We start from the raw sequence: 19,811 nt of genomic DNA on the forward strand, positions 1-19,811 counted from the left end.
CCCTTCACACCTTTTGACAAAGACCCAGATTAACATACAGAGATAACACGCTTATGAGTTGAGAGACTTAATTCTCCCCCAATTGATCTACAGAGTCAGTGCAATAGCAATCAGAATCCCAGCAAGATTTTTCATAGAAATTAACAAGTTGATACTAAAGTATATATGGAAATGTAAAGTATTAGAATAGCCAAAACAATCTTAGAAAAGTACCAAGTCGGAAGACTTATATACTATCTGACCTTAAGACTCGCTAAAGTATAGTAATCAAGACATTGTGATAGTTGTATAAAATTAGACAAATAGATCAATAGAACACATAGAAAGTCCAGAAATTATCCCACACATATATGGCCAAATAAATTTTGACAGAGAAACCAGTGTAATTCAGTGGGGAAAGAAAAGCCTTCTCAAAAATAGTACTAGATCTGCTGGAGGTCCATATTTTTAAAAATTTGTTGACCCATACCTCACACCATACATAAAAACCTAAACTACAAAGCTCCTGTAAGAAATCATAGGCAAACATGTTTGATACCTTGGCATAGGCAAAGATGTCTTGGAAAAATGTAAAAGTCATAAATTATAAAAGAAAAACATTGATAAACTGAAACTTCATCAAAATTTAAAAACTTCTCATCAAAAAATAATATTGAGAAAAAGAAAATGCAAGCCACATACTGCAAAGAAATATTTGCAACATATATTTCTAACAAAGGATATCCAGAATATATTTTTAAAAACTGCTACAAGATAATTAAAAGGCAAATAACCAATTTCTTTAAAAAGGTAAAATTTTTCAACAGATGCTCCACAAAAGAGGATTTACAAATGGCTAATAAGTACATGAAAAAGATGTTCAACATCATTCGTATCAAGGAAATACAAATTAAAACCACAATTAGATATCACTGCACACTCACTGAATTACCAAAATTAAAAACTAATGATACCAAAATGCTGGAGAGGATGCAGAGCAACTAGATACTGGCGGAAGCCTAAAATGGTACAACCACTGTGGAAAAATGTTAGGTGGAATCTTATCATTTAACCCTCATTGACATTATTATTTAGCAATTCCACTCTCAGATATTTATCTCCCTCCAAAATGAAAACATATGTCAACAAAAAGACTTGTACAAAAATGTTTATTGCAGCTTTATTTATAATAACACAAAATTGGAAACAACACAAATATCCATCAACAGGAAAATGGATAAACAAATTGCGGTATATTCATACAATGGGATATTACCTGTTAATAAAAAGGAACAAACCAATAATGCAAACAAAATATTGATAAATCTCAAAAACATTATCTTGAATGAAAGAAGCCAAACACAAAGGGATATATACAGTATGACCTTATTTACATGAAGTTTTAGTACAGGGAAAATTAATGTATGAAAAGCTAGAAATTCCAATAGTGGTTGCCTGAGGGGAGTACAGAAATTGACTGGAAAGGTGCTCAAAGGAACCCTTCGGGAGATGGAAATGTTCTATATGGTGATTGAGATGTTTATTACCTGGGTGTATACATTTGTCAAAACTGAAACTTTACACTTAAATCTATAGAATTTATTGTACGTAATTCTCAAGTCAAAATGAAAAAAAGAGACTAAAAATAGATTTTATTCAATACTCATTTACCTCCAGACTATTCAAGGTCTGACATCCAAATTAGATAGGTTGAACTTGAGATTGTTTGCTCTGTTTCCACAGGTGTTGAGGGAGATATCCTCTCAGACTTTACACAGCTACCAGGGCAATGATGCCGGGAAAACCATTCATCAAGATTTGACAGTGCCTATTTGCAATCGGGAGAAGAAAACAAACACCTTGAATATAAAAGCAGGTGAAACCCACCCAAAAGACCTAGTCAAGCACAATGTTGGCGTTCTTGCTTCTCGTGACTGTGACCCTAGCCTCTGCTCATGAGTCTGGTGAGCACTTTGAAGGGTAAGTGAGCACCTCCTTAAATGAGCAAGCCCTTCTTCCTCACTGGCCCCAAAATTTGACTGCGTTACCCAATTTTAAACTTTCTCTTCTTCTTTTGCTATCTCACCATTCAGTGAGAAGGTGTTCCGTGTCAAGGTTGAAGACAAAAATCACGTCAACTTACTCCAGGAGTTGGCCAGCACCAACCAGGTAAACGATTCTATTTTACAGGTTTACTTCACACTTAGTTTAAAATCTTAGACTGCACTGTGATTCCATCAAAGTAAAGTGACATGAAATATTAACTATAGCACTTTTGGAGCAAGAAATAAAAACTTGAGAAACATTCAGTGCCACAATACCTTCTTTTTCTGCCTAGATTGCCATAAGCCCTCTGGTATTATAAATCCATGGTAACTTTTAAAAGAGTTGACAGAGCATGACAACTGGATGAGTTGGAACTGTCGTAAAGGTCATAGAACACCTAATATACAGACACTTCCCTTCTAAGGCAAAAGAGAAAAATGATCAACTTGGATATTACTGAAAAACTGGGCTTTTGTCCAACTTGAAATTCGTTTCCACATACCATGTATCATCTGTTCTCTTTGATTTTCTTTCGTTCCAAATCAAACAGCTTGAGTGTTCATGACCTTGATTCAAGACCTCTTAACGAAATGGCATGAGGGGGAAAAGAAAGTAAAAAGCCATGAATGATTTCCGTACTTTTATTTTCAAGAAACCGAAATCTCTACTCTACTTAAAAAAAAAAATCCACTGTATGTGGGAGGAGAACTGACATTTTTAATTATATATGTAGTGTGGCAGGAAGCTATTGTTGACCACAAATAGTTCACTTGGGCCAGTGTTGTTTCTTCGTGAGTATATAAACCAAAATAACCTACTAGCTCCTAAATATCTCCCCATCCATCTATCTACCTATCTTTCTAGAGTTATTTTTTTAGCTTTTAAGGTGTGGAGGAAGAACGAAGAAGGTAAAAGGTGTCATAATCTGAAACAGATTCAGAAGTTTAGAATCGAAAGAGAATATAAAGCTATCTATTCCAGACTTCCACTCAAATCTAGAATTTCCTTCATGGAAATAGCAACTCTGGTTGCTAGCCCTAATAAAACCTGTTTGAGTATTTCCAGGGATAGTAAGAATACTGCTTTTCAGAGTAGCTCATTTGCCTTACAATTAGAATGCTAACTGATACACTGAGCTGAAAGCTACCTTCTTTCACATTGACCCACCCGGCCTAGATGAGCCAAATACTGTCTTCCCTCTAAGATTTATTTTTTCCAGATCCTCCATCATTTCTCTTAGCATTGGTTTACAGACACTTGATCATTCTGGCCACCTCTGGATACAGCTCAGTCATTCTGTCTATATTTCTTTTTTAAAATGTAGCTCTTAGAATTGACAATGGACCTCCAGGTGTGCTCTGATTAATACATACTGCGGGACCACTGTCTGCCTTCATTTCTAAAGCAGACATTTATTAACGGGGCCTAAGATTCTAGCACCTTGAACAGTTGTAGAACATTCTTAGTTTATATTAAACCTACAGTCAATCAAAACCATTAGGTTATTTTTTCCTCACATGAATCACCCTCAAGCAGGGTATTCTTCCTTCTGTGCTTGTCTAGTTGATTTTGTAACCTATGCAGGATTTTACATTTACTCTGTTAAAATTTATCTTGATAGCCTGTTCTCAGCATGTTGAGATCCTTTTAAAAATGAATTTAGTCACCCAGGTAAATAATTCTTCCCCCTAACTTTGCATCACCAGCAACTTTAATAAGCATGTCTTCTCAACTTCTGTCTTTGCTATTGATAAAGAAAAGTGTTAAGTCTTCAGGGCTCAGCACAGGGTCAGAGGCCTCCTTCAGTTCATTCATTCAATATATATATATGTATCTTGAGTCTCCGCGGTGGCAGACACAGTGTTAAGCACTGAAAGTGATTCATGAACCATCTCTCCTCAGATAAGTTTGCTCAACTACCCCCATTACTGGGGCGTTACCTACAGCTAACACTGTACTTTCCAACTTGTAAAGAAGAATATAAACGCAGACTTGGTCAAACACTTTGCTCAGATCCAGATTCAGTGTTCTATCAGGCTAGTGGTCTCTTTCAATAATAAGATGAAGTTAATTGGGCCTGACTTACTCTTGCTTTAAACCGCGCTGGCTCCCAGGGATCACAGCTTCCTTTTCTAAGCATTCACAATCCATGTGTTTCCAATTTTCTCTGCATCTCTGCCAGAATCCTTGCCAGGCCCCCGGAGCTCCTGCTTCTGGGATTCACCCGTTTTCTTGTTTCTGCGATCCAAGACTTGCCCCCTCCACGACTCAGTGATCCCTTCAAAGTCTGATTCCTCCAAGATTGCTGAGAAAACTCTGCAATCATATCTGTGGTGTTTTTTTAGTTACCTAAAATTCAGTATTTTTATGGTGGCAAAGAGCAGAGGATCTGGATTCAGACTGCCTGGGTTCAATTCCTGATCTAACACTTGCTAGTTGGACCTTGGCACCTCTCTGGGTCTCAGCTTTCTCATTTGTCAAATGAGGAGAATAATAGTATTTACCTTATAGGATTGTTGTGAGATTTAAAAGAATTAACATAAGTAAAGCACTTACAAAGAACTTATGGAGTGAGAACTATATAAGTGTTTGTTATTATCACCATCGTTAGATCTGAGATTCTGAATGCAATTTACATGACCAATATAATCTCCTTTCCTCATCCATCTTGGGGCTCAATGTTCTCATTCCAAAGAAGGTATTTCTGCTAAAATCGTGACATGTGAAAAATTCTTTACTTATGGTAATCTTGTTTCTCAGTAGAAGCAAAAAGAGATAGTGTAATTCCTTGGAAAAGACAAAAGCCAAACAAGAGTTAAACAGGGCTACTTTCTCTCTTCAGCTGCAAACTTCATGCTTTAGCTCGAAGCAGTGGGACCGCATGTTCCTTCTTTATTCATTTTATTTCCAACGTGATTGGAAAAGAGATTTTTATCCTCCTTAGCAGTCTTGGGAGCGCAGCATATTCTGGACCATAGCCTTCCTGATAAGATCATCACAAGGGCATCTAGTCTTTGTATTCATCCTTGGCCATGTGTCCTTCCTCCCAGCTTTTGAACATGTCCTTCTCAAAGGTGAATGTATTGGAGAGATCTGTGACCATGCTGGACACCAGCGGCCTCCCCCTTTCCATCCATCACTGTAAAGCAAGGATTTCATTTCATCTCCTTGCAGTCAGGGTTGCACTTGCTCCTTTATTGGAGACATTCACCATAAAACCTACTCTCTTTTCTCTGTACTTTCTTGAACTCTGTTTCTCTAGTTTAAGGTGCATGTTCGTCTATGCCCAGAGTAACATGGGCACAGTCTTCCAATGTTCCATCCCTCCCGCTACACTAGTAAGTTCCTCCCTGATGTCAGGAATTAGGCCTAGAGTAGAAGTCACTTCCTCTTCCAAAAAGAAAGGAAAATTCCATCAAGATAATTGAAGAGTCTATCAGATGCTCACCTTACAGTCAAGAGCAATGTGAAGAAACGAATCTGTGTAAATTGTGAAGAACCAAAGATCTCCAAAACCAATATTTATTCTTTTATATGCCCATCCTATTCCCAAAAGAACTTAAAGTGGATACACTACTATCTTGCTTTTGTGCTGGTTTTGCAGTATATTTTAGAAAGGACTCTTTAGTTATTAGGCAGCTAGCTGATTCAGTTGACATTCCCACAGTACTATCACTTAAAGATATTCCTTTATCTTCCAACAAATGTTCTTTATGGTTCTTTGTCACTCAGCTTCCTAGATTTAAAATTTTATAATCTCAGTTTTACAACTTCTTAACATATAATTCAATTCCCACATCTCATATCATTTATTTTACTCTATTTCCATATTTGAGACACGATCTCATTCACAAGGTCTTGTCAATTACTGAAATTTATATTTATCTCCTGTGCTAATATTTTGAGTTTGTTATTTGTATCCATACTCTATGCATTGGTAAACCCCTATGAGGCTACTGTGTTGCTCCTGATTTCTGGCTCCCCTGGGGATGAGCTCCAATATGGTACATCTGCATCATCCTTGCAGGACTCCATACTGATGGATGTTAATACGGTTTGCTGACCAATTTTCTCCATGTCAAACTGAAATTTTTAAGGAACCTCAGGTTACCTCTGCAAGTCTTCTGTCAAACATATTTATGAGATTTCTCCACTCCATTTTAAAGAATCCATCATTCTCACTGCAAAATCTTAAAGATAATTCTCTTGATAGATACAGAGAGAAAGAGAGAGAGATCTACATATCTATATATTTACCTATTTCCCCCAATATTTGGCAGAGCCAAGACCAATAGGCAAGAGGTTAGTAGATTAGGAAAGGCAACTTTCAACTTACTGTCAGAAAAACAAACACTGATAAAGTAATTAGGCTGTTCTGAAATAGTACTAGAAGTACTCAACCATCACCAAGGATGTTGTGCAGGCACTTGTTGCTCTATGTGGACAGCTAGCCTCTTAATCTAGGTTCTTCCAGATAAAGATTCCAGAGAAGACTTCATTTGGGAAGTGCAGGGAGCACTGGTAGAGAAGTGAGGAGTGATACAGAGAGGGGAAGGCAGCCAATAAAGAGGGCACTATTAAGCCAGCTACCACAGAGAATGACTAGAGCTTAGTCCTACAAGAACTCTAGGAAAGGGTGCAAATCCCGTGCTCCAGAATTATCTCACCTGAGAAGAGAGGGAATCGGAGTATTTAGACATCCACTTTCCAGGGTCATTGGTTGAGCACTTATCTGGAAAGAGTTATTTCTTTTGCACTTCCTGCCTGCCAAAAGCTGTTAGCTTGGACTTTCTAGTTCTGGGGGAAAGAACTTTCAAGCACAGAGATTCAGATCTTGGCAGTGGAGAGTTCCCTGAGCACAACAAAAGGTCCTAGCGTTATGTGTGGGCGAGGTACTGTCAAGTTGCCTACAGATGCTTGGAGGTCTTCCTGTGCTTTACCAATTCCAGACTCTGTGTCCGTAACAGATGCACCTCCCTCTCCCAGCCCATCTTGCAATGACAAGCATTTATCAGGAACACAAATTCAGAGTGAATGCTTAAAGATATCCTTCTCCTGGAACGTGCTTCTCTTTACGATGCTGGCTAACTAGAATCACCAGCCCCTTGCTTCCTCTGTCCTTATCATGACATGCCTTTATACTTCCTCCACTATCATTTAGCCTCTCTTCTTTGACTCACTAGATCATATTCTGTAGCCAATTCTTATCGAATGATCAATACTCTCTCCTTTCAACACCTTAGTGACAACCACACTCACACTTTTTCTTCTGGAATCCCTCCTGGTGTAATCCTAACGCCCCTGCCTCCATTGCCCTGACATTCCCTATGGCCCTGACTCAGGATCAGCACCCGTGAGACATCTACAGTGGTTTGAAGATTACCAGGACAGGAAATAGGCTACTGGAGTCTCCACAGCTGTATCTACAGTTGAGGCATCTTAAGATCTTACCTCATCAGTTTCTGTTAAACAACTTCTAAGTCTGCGCAAACTCCCTTCCAAGTTTCCAAGCAATGGTCCCAAATATCACCACCTGTCAAATGTCTAGCCTGAGACTAGCTCAGAAACATCTGAACAGGGACTGGCAAGACACAAGGGCAGACAAAGACCCAATGTCAGGCTTGCCTCTGGCTTCTAGGCATTGCTCAACTCAAGGAAGGAACAGGAAAACAGACACCTACGAGAGGCAGCCCGTCCTTGGTTAATATTTTCCTATGGAAAAAGGAGATTTGACACCACACATCCACAAAGAAAAACATGAGAATTATCAAATATGTCCTCCTGTTATTTTTGTGCATAATTTTCTCTAAAATCTCCCCCATGAGGACAGAAGCCATGTTTGGTTTGCTCACTAATATATTCCTTTTCTCAGGCACAGAGCCTAGCACATGGTAGGTCCTCAATAACTACTGATGGATAATTGAACAAATGAAAATGTCAGGACATTGCTGGATCCTCGAGAGTATTTTATTTCTGGCCATGGTGCCTAGGTGAGCACCGTGCAGACATACATTTTCCCTCCCTGAGGTACCCTCCACAGGTCAGGGACGTTCATGCTTCCACACATGACTGTGGCATGCACAGCACTGAGTTCCAAGGTAAACTCATAAAATAAGTCCATTAAAAAGCCACAAGGAAAGCTCACTTTGTCCCTATTAAATTTTGTGACTCTAGTTAATTCATCATCATTCCTTCAGCACATTTACCCATGACCACAAACACTGCTATCACAACGAGCAACTGGTTCAGGAAATCAATAAAAAGAAAAGAGCAGTTATAGAATACTGCAATTAACTAGCATTATGGGAAATAATTATATGTTCTTCATGCTTGTTGACAGTCAATTAAGGTTATGTATGTGTAAACATTTTTATTGACATCTAGCTGCTTGATCCCAACTCTTGTTCACTAAAAGGAGATAGGTTTAAGAGATTTCACGGATAATTTGAGTTTGAAAATAACCCAGTGGAGCAGAGCAATAGCGTGCTTGCTGATGACAATTCACCCATTGAATTATAGGTGTCCAATACAACATATCTTATTCCTTATTCAGATTGACTTCTGGAAACCAGATTCTGCCACACAAATCACACCTCACAGTACAGTTGACTTCCATGTTAAAGCAGAAGATATTTTGACCGTGGAAGACTTTCTGGAGCAGAATGAACTACAATATGAGTAAGTTCATGTTTTATAGCTATTAAAATTCTCTCCCATGTATGCTCTCATCCAAGCCTCTGAATAACTCTGAAAGTGAAAATAAGACCCAAACCATAGCTTCCCCAGGACCCCACACATAGGTCATGGCAGAGCTGTCCCCGGATCCCAGATCTCAAGACTTCAGGTCTGGTAGATTTTGTGCTTAGTTGTCGCTCTTATAAAAATGGCTGTGACTCTTGAACCCCAGATCTTCAGCCAGATATCTGAGCTGCTACTGGTTTGCAAGTGATATACAGATATACACAGGCTTAGTCCTAAATCATATCCAGGCTTCTCTCAGGTGAGCAGTCAGACCTACTGTGAGCCATGAGGGCTCTTAATGCCCTTTTAGATTAAGGACCAGACTACAATTAGACTGAGTGGTCCTTCTATCCTTTTTACCCCAAGGCCCCACAACTGTCTCTAATGGTAGGAAAGGCATGGAAAAAGGACTGAAAGAAAGGAAAGTCATTCCCCAAAGGCCTAGAATAGAGTTAGCTAAGCTGATCACCCCACATCTCCTCTCCCCAAATTCCACGCTGGTCCATCTAAGGCTCTTAAGATGAGAATGTCCTCCTCAGTAGAGGCAGTTGCCCACTTGTTGATCCAACAAATAGATAGTGAGTGTCTACATATACCAAAGACCAAAAGATAGATACAGCCCCACTCTCTTCAGAGGAAAATAGACTTTAAACAAAGAATTGCAATAACGTGTAAAAAATGTCAGGAAGAGTAAAGGGCTGGAGATGCAGGGGAAGAGACCGCGTCTAGGGATCAGGGAGGGCCACCCTAGGAAACGATGCTTCAGCTGAGAACTGAAGGATGAGTAGGAGTCAGCGAGACGAAGATAAGGAAAAGTCATACTCTAAGCAGAGGACAGACCACACACTATGGCTTAGAACTGGGAGAGACCATGTTGACCTGGAGGCATTTGCACTAGAGGGAAGGAGGAAATGGGGTCTTTAGTCCAGAGCAGAGTTCTTCCTCTAGAGAGTGGATCAGCGAGAAGCAAAGAGACAGTCTCGGGCTCCAGTCCTGAACATTCGAATGTTTATCCAACAGTGCCCCGCCACGAGCTCAAGTCTTCACCGGATTTTAGGAAAATGTAACCTACATAATGTTAACAGAACTTCTGTCTTGTTTCTCACATCTTAAAAATACAGAATAGTATTTATGTAAGTGGAGATGTCAGAATTGTCACCTATAAAATCTGTACCTCCATCAGGAGAAGTGGTGCAGCATAAAGCAACAAGTAAAGGCTTTGGGAAAAACCAGACCAGATTTAAATCCTGGTTCTGCAACCTCCTGGCTGTGTGACCTTGGATAATTTGCTCAACCTTTCTGAGCTTCAGTTCCCTTATGTATAATATGAAGCCATAATGCCTCTCTCAAAGGGCTGTTGAGAAGATGAAATAAAACAATATGTAGATAAATCGCAACTGATATTACTATTGCTGTGAATGCAAAGAGGGAGATTATACATTTTTTAAAGGTCAACAGAAACTGTTTCGTTTAACCCTGTTATCGTGCTTCACACAGCTGAGCTATCTGCTTCTGCCTGAGGGAAGTGTCAAAATGTGACCTTAAGAATTGACTGTCTTTTTAAAACAAAGATATAACATAGTAAATTTCAAAATGTGATTTAGATTTATGGCTGTGACATCTTGCTCTTCTTATCACACTAGGAAGGACTTCTAAAACCCTAGCCTTCAGGAGCCTTCCGTAACACTCAAGAGGATGATAGTTTCTTTATAACTCTTCAAGAAAAACAAAAGGAGGATCAGCAACCACAAGCTAACCCTAGCCACCTGAACGCCGTCCTCATTCTGCCCATCTCACAGGGGAGAAAAGCGCTTCTCAGCGCATATCAGTCTCCTTTTATCAGTGTCCTTTTCATGTCCTTTTGTAGTGGGTAAACTTTCGGAGAGTTGTGTGAGAATGTCACCTCATCTAGAACATAGGACGTTCCCTGGGGCCTAAGAGCCTGTGAATTCTAGCTTTTCTGTTCAGTGCTTAGCACATTCATAGCATATCACTTTCTACATATTAAATAATAATAAGTCCCTGGAAATCCTGGAGAAGCCACCAGCAGTATCCCTGCGGGGCCGCAAGCCGCCCCGTGCATCCCATTATTATGATAACTAATTTGTATCATAATATGATACAAATCGTATGATAACTAATTTGTATTTAGACAGTTTCCTACCTGAGAATTTGCAGTTGTGTTTGTATATAACAGGAACCGTCTACTGCACAATTCCAAAAATAGCTTTTCTGATTTTTCAGTGGTTCCAACCCTTTTCACCGAGACTTGTGTCATTTGGCAGCTTTCATCAAATTCTGAGTTACTGCAGGAAAAAAATTCAAAATGTGTGCACCAAGAAAAATAACTGTATTTTCAAATGTTTGTGTTGACCCTTAGGTACAGAAAGACTAGGAATTGGATGGTGTAATTCTCCAACTTATGGTTCTGAAGCCAAGCTGACAGAACCTTTTGGTGGGCGGCCCTGCAGAGAATTCCTTCCTACAAATTGCACAGAGGTCGTCTTTGCCCCATTCAACTCAGGGAGAGACTGAGGGTTGCTAACCGCTTATAGCACCATTTTCCTGCATATTTCAGATTCACATAGGAAAGCGTCCTTGGACAGGAATGGGTGCACAGTACCATTCTTCAATAGCAATGGGCATGTGGTCTGGGAACTGACCAAATGCTTCCTTTTAAAGAATCTGAAAGGGGAAGAAAACGGAGTCAGGTTGCTCATTCTCAGACTTTGTGTTCCTTGCTTTCTTGGGAGTCCCTGTTATCTAGTTTGTCTTGTCAACAAAAATAATCCATAACCAATCTATAAATGAAAATTTGGGAGAGTTTATTCTGAGCTAAAATCTGAGGACCATGGCCCGGGGCCTTTCTTCCCGAAGGAAGGAAGGGCACCAAAGAAGTGGGGTGTACAGAATGGTTATGTGCCCCCAAAGAGGATATTTCACATAGGATTGAAATGTCCTTTTTACAATAGTTGTGAGACTGCTCTGTCAGCATAGCGATTGACGGAAACAGCAGGTAGGTCTGCTGTCTCGGTGGACACAGCAGGGTGGCAGGTCTGCTGTCTCCAGCTGCGTGGTCACAGGTGAACTGAGTGGTCAAAGGTGAGCGCAGCAATCAGTTCCTAGCCTAAGGAAAGATGCTTATCCTTAAGGAAATGCCAATGTGGGGGGAAGTTGCATCTTTATCTTAAGGCCATTCATTCTTGCCGTAGTAAATGTTTAAAGCAGATATATAATACATGCTCAATGGGCACGTCAGGCCCTTTTGGAAAAAACAAAGTCAGGCTGAATTAGGTTGACACCAAATGGCTTCCTCATATACTCCAATATATTCTATTGCTTGCCATTTCTATTTGTTAGTCTGCACGTTTAAAAAAAAGAAAAAAGCAGGGCCAGCCCCATGGCATAGTGGTTAAGTTCATATGCTCTGCTTCGGTGGCCTGGGGTTTGCAGCTTTGGATCCTGGGCATGGACCTACACACTGCTCATCAAGCCACGGTGTGGCAGTGTCCCATGTACAAAAAATAGAGGAAGATTGGCACAGATGTTAGCTCAGGGCCAATCTTCCTCACCAAAAGAAAAAGAAGGAGAAGAAGTTGGATGGCACTATAAAAGGAACATATAAAAGTATAAAATAGTGTCCATGCCTCTGTATTCGGGAGCTATAATGCAGTCCCTATTACATTAAGAGGCATTGCTTTAATCTCCTAGAATATAAGCTCATTATTTAGTAATAATATTTTGTAATATAGCTAACGTAGTGCTTTGTCTTAAATCTAATAAAATCAAATAATCATAGAGCTGGAAAGGACCATTTGAGGTCAATCCCTCGCCTTCAGGCAAAAGTCAGCACCACATTTCCACCTCATCCTGATGCTCTTTTGCAAGTCACTAGAGGATACTTTACTCTTGAGTGTCATCTTAAATTTAACTGGTTTTTTATGCTTCTTTGTCCTAATCGTTGATGAAAATGCTTAATATTTAACGTAGTAATAACTCTAACAGAATGTCTCATCTTAGTACCAAGCAAAACACTAATCCCAACAGAGTCCCTGATTCTCTCAAATAATTTGAATTTGAGATCAGGTGCAGGAGAAAGGGCAGCCACAGGCTGTGGGAGCTCTGGGACTCCCTCCACTTGGAGCTGGTTCCGGTAGATCAGAGATCACCATGGTTATGGTCTTAGATACAAACGTCTATGGAAGGTCTTGAGGTTGGGGAATGCCTGGGAGCTTTGAACTCACGATCTGGGATACCCACTAAGAAGCCATGTGACCTAGATAATAACTTAGTTGCTCACTGACACTGGAAAATCTTGTTAAAGTGAAAATAGACGTCATTTACCATTTCCTCCTGGAGTTTTAGTTTTGTCAGTCAGTCAGAGAAGCTCATCCTTGTCAGGCAGGATTTGTTCTCTGAAATTGGGGATTTAGGAATATAGCCATTTTCTTAAAGGTTTCTGCCAGTTGATTTTTTTTAAGTTTTCAAGGTTTTTGTTTTGCTTGTTTTGTCTTGTTTTTGTTCATTTTTTTTTCAGTTTTTAGTTATATTTGAATGTTATTTTCCTAAACTATCTCTTTCTTGGTGTTTTCCTGGAGTTTATGAAGGTGCTAACAGGCAACTTTACTATAGTTTAAATTTTTTTTTCATAAACCTTAGAAGATATCTGTGTAAATGACCAAGGCGTATGGATTTGAGTCAAGCCATTGCATCTTAGAACTGAAAAGGACATTGAATACCAGCCAATCAAACACCCCATTCTAAAAATGATGAAATTCAGGCCCAGAGATTAAATTACTTTTCTGAAGCCAATTTACAAGTTAGGCAAAATGATGACCCTGATCTTTTGATTCCTAACTCTGGATTCTTTCTACTTCCACCCTATTCCCTAACAACCCAACTTGGGTGTTGAATATAATTATAGCACTTACTCTGATCATTGTTCCTAACTGTAGCAGGCAGAATGATGGTCCCACCAAAAATCTCTACATCCTAATGCCCAGAACATCTGAACGTGTATTCTTACATGGCAGAGAGGGGGGAGGGTTCCAGATGGAATTAAGTTTGTTAAGCAGATGAACTCAAAAGGGGCAGATATCCAGGAGTGTCCAGATAGGTCCAATGTAATCACAAGCATGCTGAAAAGCAGAAGAGGGAGGCAGAAGAGGAGCTCAGAGGATGCAACTTGAGAAGGACTTGAGATGCTATTGTTGACTTCAAAGATGGGGGAGAAAGGCAAAGAGCCAAAGAACGTGGGCAGCCTGTAGGAGCTGGAAAGGGAAGAAATCAGGTTCTCCCCTAGAGCTTCCAGAAAGGAGCATATCCTTGCTGACACCTTGATTTTAGCTGAATGAGACCCGTGTTGAACTGCTAACCTAGAGGACCGCAAAATAATAAATTCACCTTGTTTTAAGTCACTAAGTTTTGGTGATTTACAACAGCCACAGAGACTAATATACTAACAGAACACTCATGGCTGCTCAATGGGAAATTTTCCTTCCACAGAAAAAATTTTAAAATCTGCTCCTTTCTCTTCCTTTTTAAATACTACCTTAAGACAGTTAAGACTGTAAAACAGTATTTGCCTCTTGCTAGGAAGCAAGTATCATTTGGTATTAATTTATGGCATTTTCGATAAACAGACACAAGTTCATGCCCACGTTAACCAAATGAAGGAGAAACGCGGGGAGGTTCAGCGGGTGTCCCTGACATACTTCCTCAGAATGCCCTTGGGCAGCCGGCACAGAAGGAGACTTTTGATGTGCGGCTGCAATTCTCTGTGTGTCAGATAAAAACATTTCAAGGCTTCACTGTGGATAATAGAAGTTTCTGCAAACTAGCCTCTGTTCAGAATATCCACAGGATTGTGACCAAGGATGTTAACGCTCAGAAAATTTTGTCCCTTCAGAACACACTTTCTACTCAAACATAGCAAAGAGAAACAAAGTCAGACATACCCACACCTTCAGGCTGCCTCTTATAATAGGAACTTTCACCTGAACAATCATTTCTAGAAATAAGCAGGCCTCAGAGGTTCTGTCACCAATTTTCATATTATCATTTTTTTTTTAAAGATTGGCACATGAGCTAACAACTGTTGCCAATCTTTTTTTTTTTTTCTTCTGCTTTATCTCCCCAAAGCCGCCCATACATAGTTGTATATCTTAGTTGCAGGTCCTTCTAGTTGTGGCATGTGGGATGCCGCCTCAACATGGCCTGACGAGCTGTGCCATGTCCACACCCAGGATCCGAACTGGCAAAACCCTGGGCTGCCAAAGCGGAGCACGTGAACTTAACCATTGGGCCAGCCCCAATCATATTATCTTGCTACAGAACCATTCTTAGATTACTTTAAACAAGCCAAAACACAGGCTAGCAAAAACTAGTTCTTTAAACCCGGTCTTCTTTGTCTAATAAGTCTTCGGCTTGTTAATATTTCTGAATTTCCACCCATCAAGATGGTTTCCTCAAAACCTAGAGAAAGGCCTCAGGGAACCAATTGTCCCAGTTACCTGACCATGTAAAGGACTCAAGAGCATACTTTCATGTGGCAGCCCAAGGCCCTGATCCAGAATGCCCCCGGTACCAGGGGAAACCATTTTCCAAGGTTAGGGTCCAAGGACATCCAAACATGCAAAGTTTGGGCCAAGGAAGAGCCTGCCTTGCTCCCACGCTCCAGTTCCCTTCTCAACCGGTTACTCACTCTTTGCGATGAGCAGCTCAGGTTGAGGGCAGCAGGAACGATCAGAGGACACGTGTGAGTCCGTGGAGAGTGCACTGTACCATCCAGTAAGGCCGTCACTCTGGGTTTCCGCATACGTTTGCGGAGAAATGCACTTACTCACAGGAGCACCCCTTCGGTTTATTGCAGGGTGCTGATAGGCAACCTGAGATCTGCACTGGAGGCTCAGTTTGACAGCGGGGCCCGCGCAACGGGACACAGTTACGAGAAGTACAACAACTGGGAAACGGTAGGATGTGCGCGTGGTTTAGACAGACATTTGGGAATTGAACCAAGAACGTCACATTAATCCACAAATGGTTCCATCTGGTAGATAGAGGCCTGGACTAAACAAGTCGCCAGCGAGAATCCAAACCTCATCTCCCGCAGTACCATTGGCACCACGTTTGAAGGACGCAATATATACCTCCTCAAGGTAATCACTTTTAACCGTGACCTTGCTGTGTCTGAGGGCTTTCAATCAATGAATTCTAACACATTAGCATCTGTTTCACAGACATGCTCATCCCAAACGTTGTTATAACTCTTTCCCTGCCTCTCTCCCCCAGGGAATCAAACAGATTCCCCAGCTTCTTTTATCATATGTGGAATTTTAAATCATTATCTTGATTTATTCAAAAGGAAAAATGCAATAAAATAAGAGAAGCCCTATAAATTTAACCACATTCCTGTAAGCAATGTAAATGATCATCTACCTTGATGAAATTCTTCTCTCCCAGATGTCGTTTGCAAATCCATTTGTTAAAGAGGTTCATAAACTTCACGTCTATCAGACAACATTACAAAGCATATCAACAATTTGTTTCTATCATCCTCTAATGTCATTTTTGTCATGTAATTCTAATGAAGAAAATAAAAAGATCAGGAATAAGTGGGAGAGAAGGAAAAATTCTTACAAGATTAGCAACCATCATGATTACTTCTAATTACTCATCCAGTTGTCTTGGTCATGTCATCTAATAATAGCAGCTGAAAATAACCTCCACGTGAGTACAATTAAGCAGGGTAATCAAGCATCTTCTGAAAATATGAGCTTGTCAAGCTTAATAAAAATAATAAACAGCCATGTAAGCCTTCAGCTGAAACATTGTGAGAGTCTAGAGGCAAGAACATACTGTGCCAGTATTATGTTTTAATTTAATCACAGGCTATATCTCTTGCTGCTGTCAGGTTTCACCTGTTGAGTCCAAGCCCAGACTGGTAGTGAATGTTAACCGCTGAATGTGCTGAATGCCAGTTTCCCTTTTCCTTTTGTTTGCAATAGGTTGGTAAAGCTGGATCAAACAAGCCTGCCATTTTCATAGACTGTGGCTTCCACGCCAGAGAGTGGATTTCCCCTGCATTTTGCCAATGGTTTGTGAAAGAGGTCAGTAAGTAGAAGGACTTTTGGCAGTGGGAAATAGGAAGTACTTTTTTTATTTCAATCAATTCCTTATAAGATAGCTACAATAAAAGAGAATAAAAACACAGAAAAAAATCATAATTCCAAGTTCTCATTTTTGGATATTAGTTTCAACTTTCACCAAGAGACCTTTATAAGGCAAGATTTTCTAACAGTTAGCAAATTGTATTTATTTGAATTTCACTCATCTGAACTTTTCACCAGCCTTTGGTGGAGAGGCTAACAGGTAGTATAGTGGATGGGTCACTTAAATGATTACTGATTAATGATTATTGATAAGCCACTAACTTGATCATCTCCTGGGTAACAATCATTGTATATTTCAGAATAAAAGAAAGTAATACACAGTAGTTCCTACTCTAAATGATACTGTTCTTCATTCCTTATTCCTTAATTCTTATGATAAGATATATGGAAAGCCCTTTAACTAAAGTTCTTAAATATCTCATATTGGTATGAATAAATGATTCAATAAATAAATAACCAGGAGAAAAGGAATAACTCTTTCTTAAAGAAGAATTACAACTATTGGATGTACAAAGAATGAGCAAAATTGAAAATCACCATTAGAACTCCACACTAATCATCATTTCAGGCAAATCTATGGATAGATGCAAAAATTAGTGAGTAAAAGGTTAAAGAGAGGAGGCCGGCCCAGTGGCCAAGTGGTTAAGTTCGTGCGCTCCACTTTGGCGGCCCAGGGTTTTGCCAGTTCAGATCCTGGGCGCGGACATGGCACCGGCTCAACAGGCCACGCTGAGGCAGTGTCCCACATGCCACAACTAGAAGGACCCACAACTAAAAATATGCAACTATGTACTGGGGGGACTTGGGGAGAAAAAGCAGAAAAAAACGAAAGAGAAGAAGATTGGCAACAGTTGTTAGCTCAGGTGCCAATCTTTAAAAAAAAAAAGTTTAAAGAGAAATGGGATATTTGCAATCTCAAAGTATCTCCCCCAAAATACGTATTAAATTACAAAGGCAGAATTTACAGTGGAGAAACAGCAGAAACTGCTCAACCAAGAGGTCAAGCCTAACATCACCAGTATGAGACATAATCACTATCATGTACTGCCTGTATTATGCACTAAAAAGACACATCGTATTTGTACTATTCTTCCCCAAAATGTATAACCCCTCTCTAATGATTAAAAAAAAAAATCAGACAAACCCAAATTGGAGGACTTTCTGCAAACTCTTCAACACTGTCAAAGTCAATAAAAGACAAGGCAAGACTGAGGAACTGTCACACATAAGAGCAGACTAGGGAGACAGGACAACCAATGCAATGTGGGGTCCTGGATGGGATCCTAGAGCAGAAAAAGGAGATTAGCGGGAAAACTGATGACGTCTGAATGAAGCCTATAGTTTAGTTTATAGTATTGACCAGTGTTAGTTTCTTCACTTTGATCCTTGTACCATGGTTATGTAAGTAAGCTGGTAACATTAGGAAAGCTGAGTGAAGGGTATGTAGGAACTCCCTGTATTTGCAACTCTTCCATAAGTCTAAAATTATTTCAAAATTAAAAGTTTAAAAGACTGAACGGCTTCAAAAATATAAGAATACTATGATATACGATATAATTTCCTTTGCGTGAAGCACATCTCTATCTATTTGTTATGGTCTTGGTTTCCAGACATGTTATATATCCAATTGGCACCATTTAACTTCAGTGGGCATCTCACCATCTGTCCTCTAGAAGGAAATAACTTTTTTATGCACTTTTTTTCTCTTTTGTTGGTGAGGAAGATTAGCCCTGAGCTAACATCTGTTGCCAATCTCCCTCTTTTTTTTTTTCCCTCCCCAAAGTCCCAGTACACAGTTGTATATCCTAGTTGTTAAGCTTTCTAGTTCTTCTATGTGAGATGCCACCACAGCATGGCTTGATGAGTGGTGTGAAAGTCTGCACCCAGGATCCAACCCTGTGAACCCCAGGCCACCGAAGCAGAGCACACAAACTTAACCACTACGCCGCCAGGTCGGCCCCTAGAAGGAAAGAACTTTTATCGGTATTTTGGTTATCTCCAATTGTAGACCACTAAAAGAACTTAGATCTCTGTCTCCTCCAACCTAATAAGCACATGCTTCATCATGCGTTATTTGTGGATGATACACAAAGAGCATATAAGAACTGTTAATACATAGAAGCCTCAAATATTTTAAAGTCTGTTCAAGCAAGCCTCGGGAACAGCTGAATTTAAGTTGACCATGACCCTGGGACTAATGGCCTACGACTAAGAGAACATCATAAATAGGCCTGAGGTCCTTCCTTCATGGATACGTGTTCACACTACTTAGCAGGCAGAACTAGGCCCCTGACAGGGTTTCCTTCTCCAGAGAGGAGGAGGAGGAGATTTCCACCACTGCGCAGCCAGGCCGCCCCAGATCCATCCCTGTGAGCCCACTTCACAACGGGAGGCTGTCCCACTTCTTCCACGTCGGGCACGCCCGCCAGTGAGACCATCTACAGGAGGTTTCAGAGAAACTAAATAAACTTCTAGATGATTCCATAGACATTCCTGACTTACCAGGAGTAGGTCTTACCCTCATTGCCCACTAACTTTGAAAAAAAGTTATTGTGGTTGCTATTTCAAAAGTAGTGAGTATCTACGTTCTTTAAAAGTCTTTAATTTTATTAAATCTTTCTTCATCTTTAAAGTCAAAATAAAAAATAATAATTGTGTGAGTTATATATGGGCAAAATAGAGTTTCCTGGAAACAGAGAAGAATTAGAAACAATTATCAGCAATATTTTGTTAATTGCCTTTTAAATATTAATAATACCTACCTTGATAGGGGACACAGCTTTCATTACCAAAGCCAACATTCATTCAGTCTATGTAATTTTCGCAGCATCATGCCCTCCATTTTTCCATGAAATTCTCTTCATGTTTCATACA

At 40.0% G+C, this 19,811-nt stretch overlaps 1 protein-coding gene and 1 long non-coding RNA gene across 3 annotated transcripts in view; one reads left to right on the top strand and one right to left on the bottom strand.

Annotated features, from left to right (window-relative positions):
- Positions 1-19,811, top strand: part of CPB1 (carboxypeptidase B1) — a 42,460-nt gene that overhangs the window by 7,868 nt on the left and 14,781 nt on the right. The window contains exons 2-7 of the mRNA XM_046654624.1: positions 1,723-1,959; positions 2,073-2,148; positions 8,579-8,703; positions 15,638-15,737; positions 15,822-15,923; positions 16,773-16,874. Coding sequence (XP_046510580.1) covers positions 1,889-1,959; positions 2,073-2,148; positions 8,579-8,703; positions 15,638-15,737; positions 15,822-15,923; positions 16,773-16,874 — 576 coding nt within the window. The 5' untranslated portion in view covers positions 1,723-1,888. The remainder of the gene's footprint in view (positions 1-1,722; positions 1,960-2,072; positions 2,149-8,578; positions 8,704-15,637; positions 15,738-15,821; positions 15,924-16,772; positions 16,875-19,811) is intronic.
- Positions 1,725-19,801, bottom strand: LOC124236011 (uncharacterized). Of its 2 annotated transcripts, XR_006887628.1 has the most exons (6): positions 19,700-19,801; positions 16,204-16,348; positions 10,931-11,072; positions 2,528-2,606; positions 2,301-2,444; positions 1,725-1,807 (listed from the first exon to the last, which is right to left on the bottom strand). It is a non-coding gene; the product is annotated as an uncharacterized LOC124236011 (long non-coding RNA). The 2 variants fall into 2 exon arrangements; XR_006887630.1 differs by lacking the exon at positions 2,301-2,444 and having other exon boundaries at positions 1,729-1,807.

Source organism: Equus quagga, chromosome 1, assembly GCF_021613505.1.
Source record: "Equus quagga isolate Etosha38 chromosome 1, UCLA_HA_Equagga_1.0, whole genome shotgun sequence".
NCBI classification, from domain to species: Eukaryota; Metazoa; Chordata; class Mammalia; order Perissodactyla; family Equidae; genus Equus; species Equus quagga.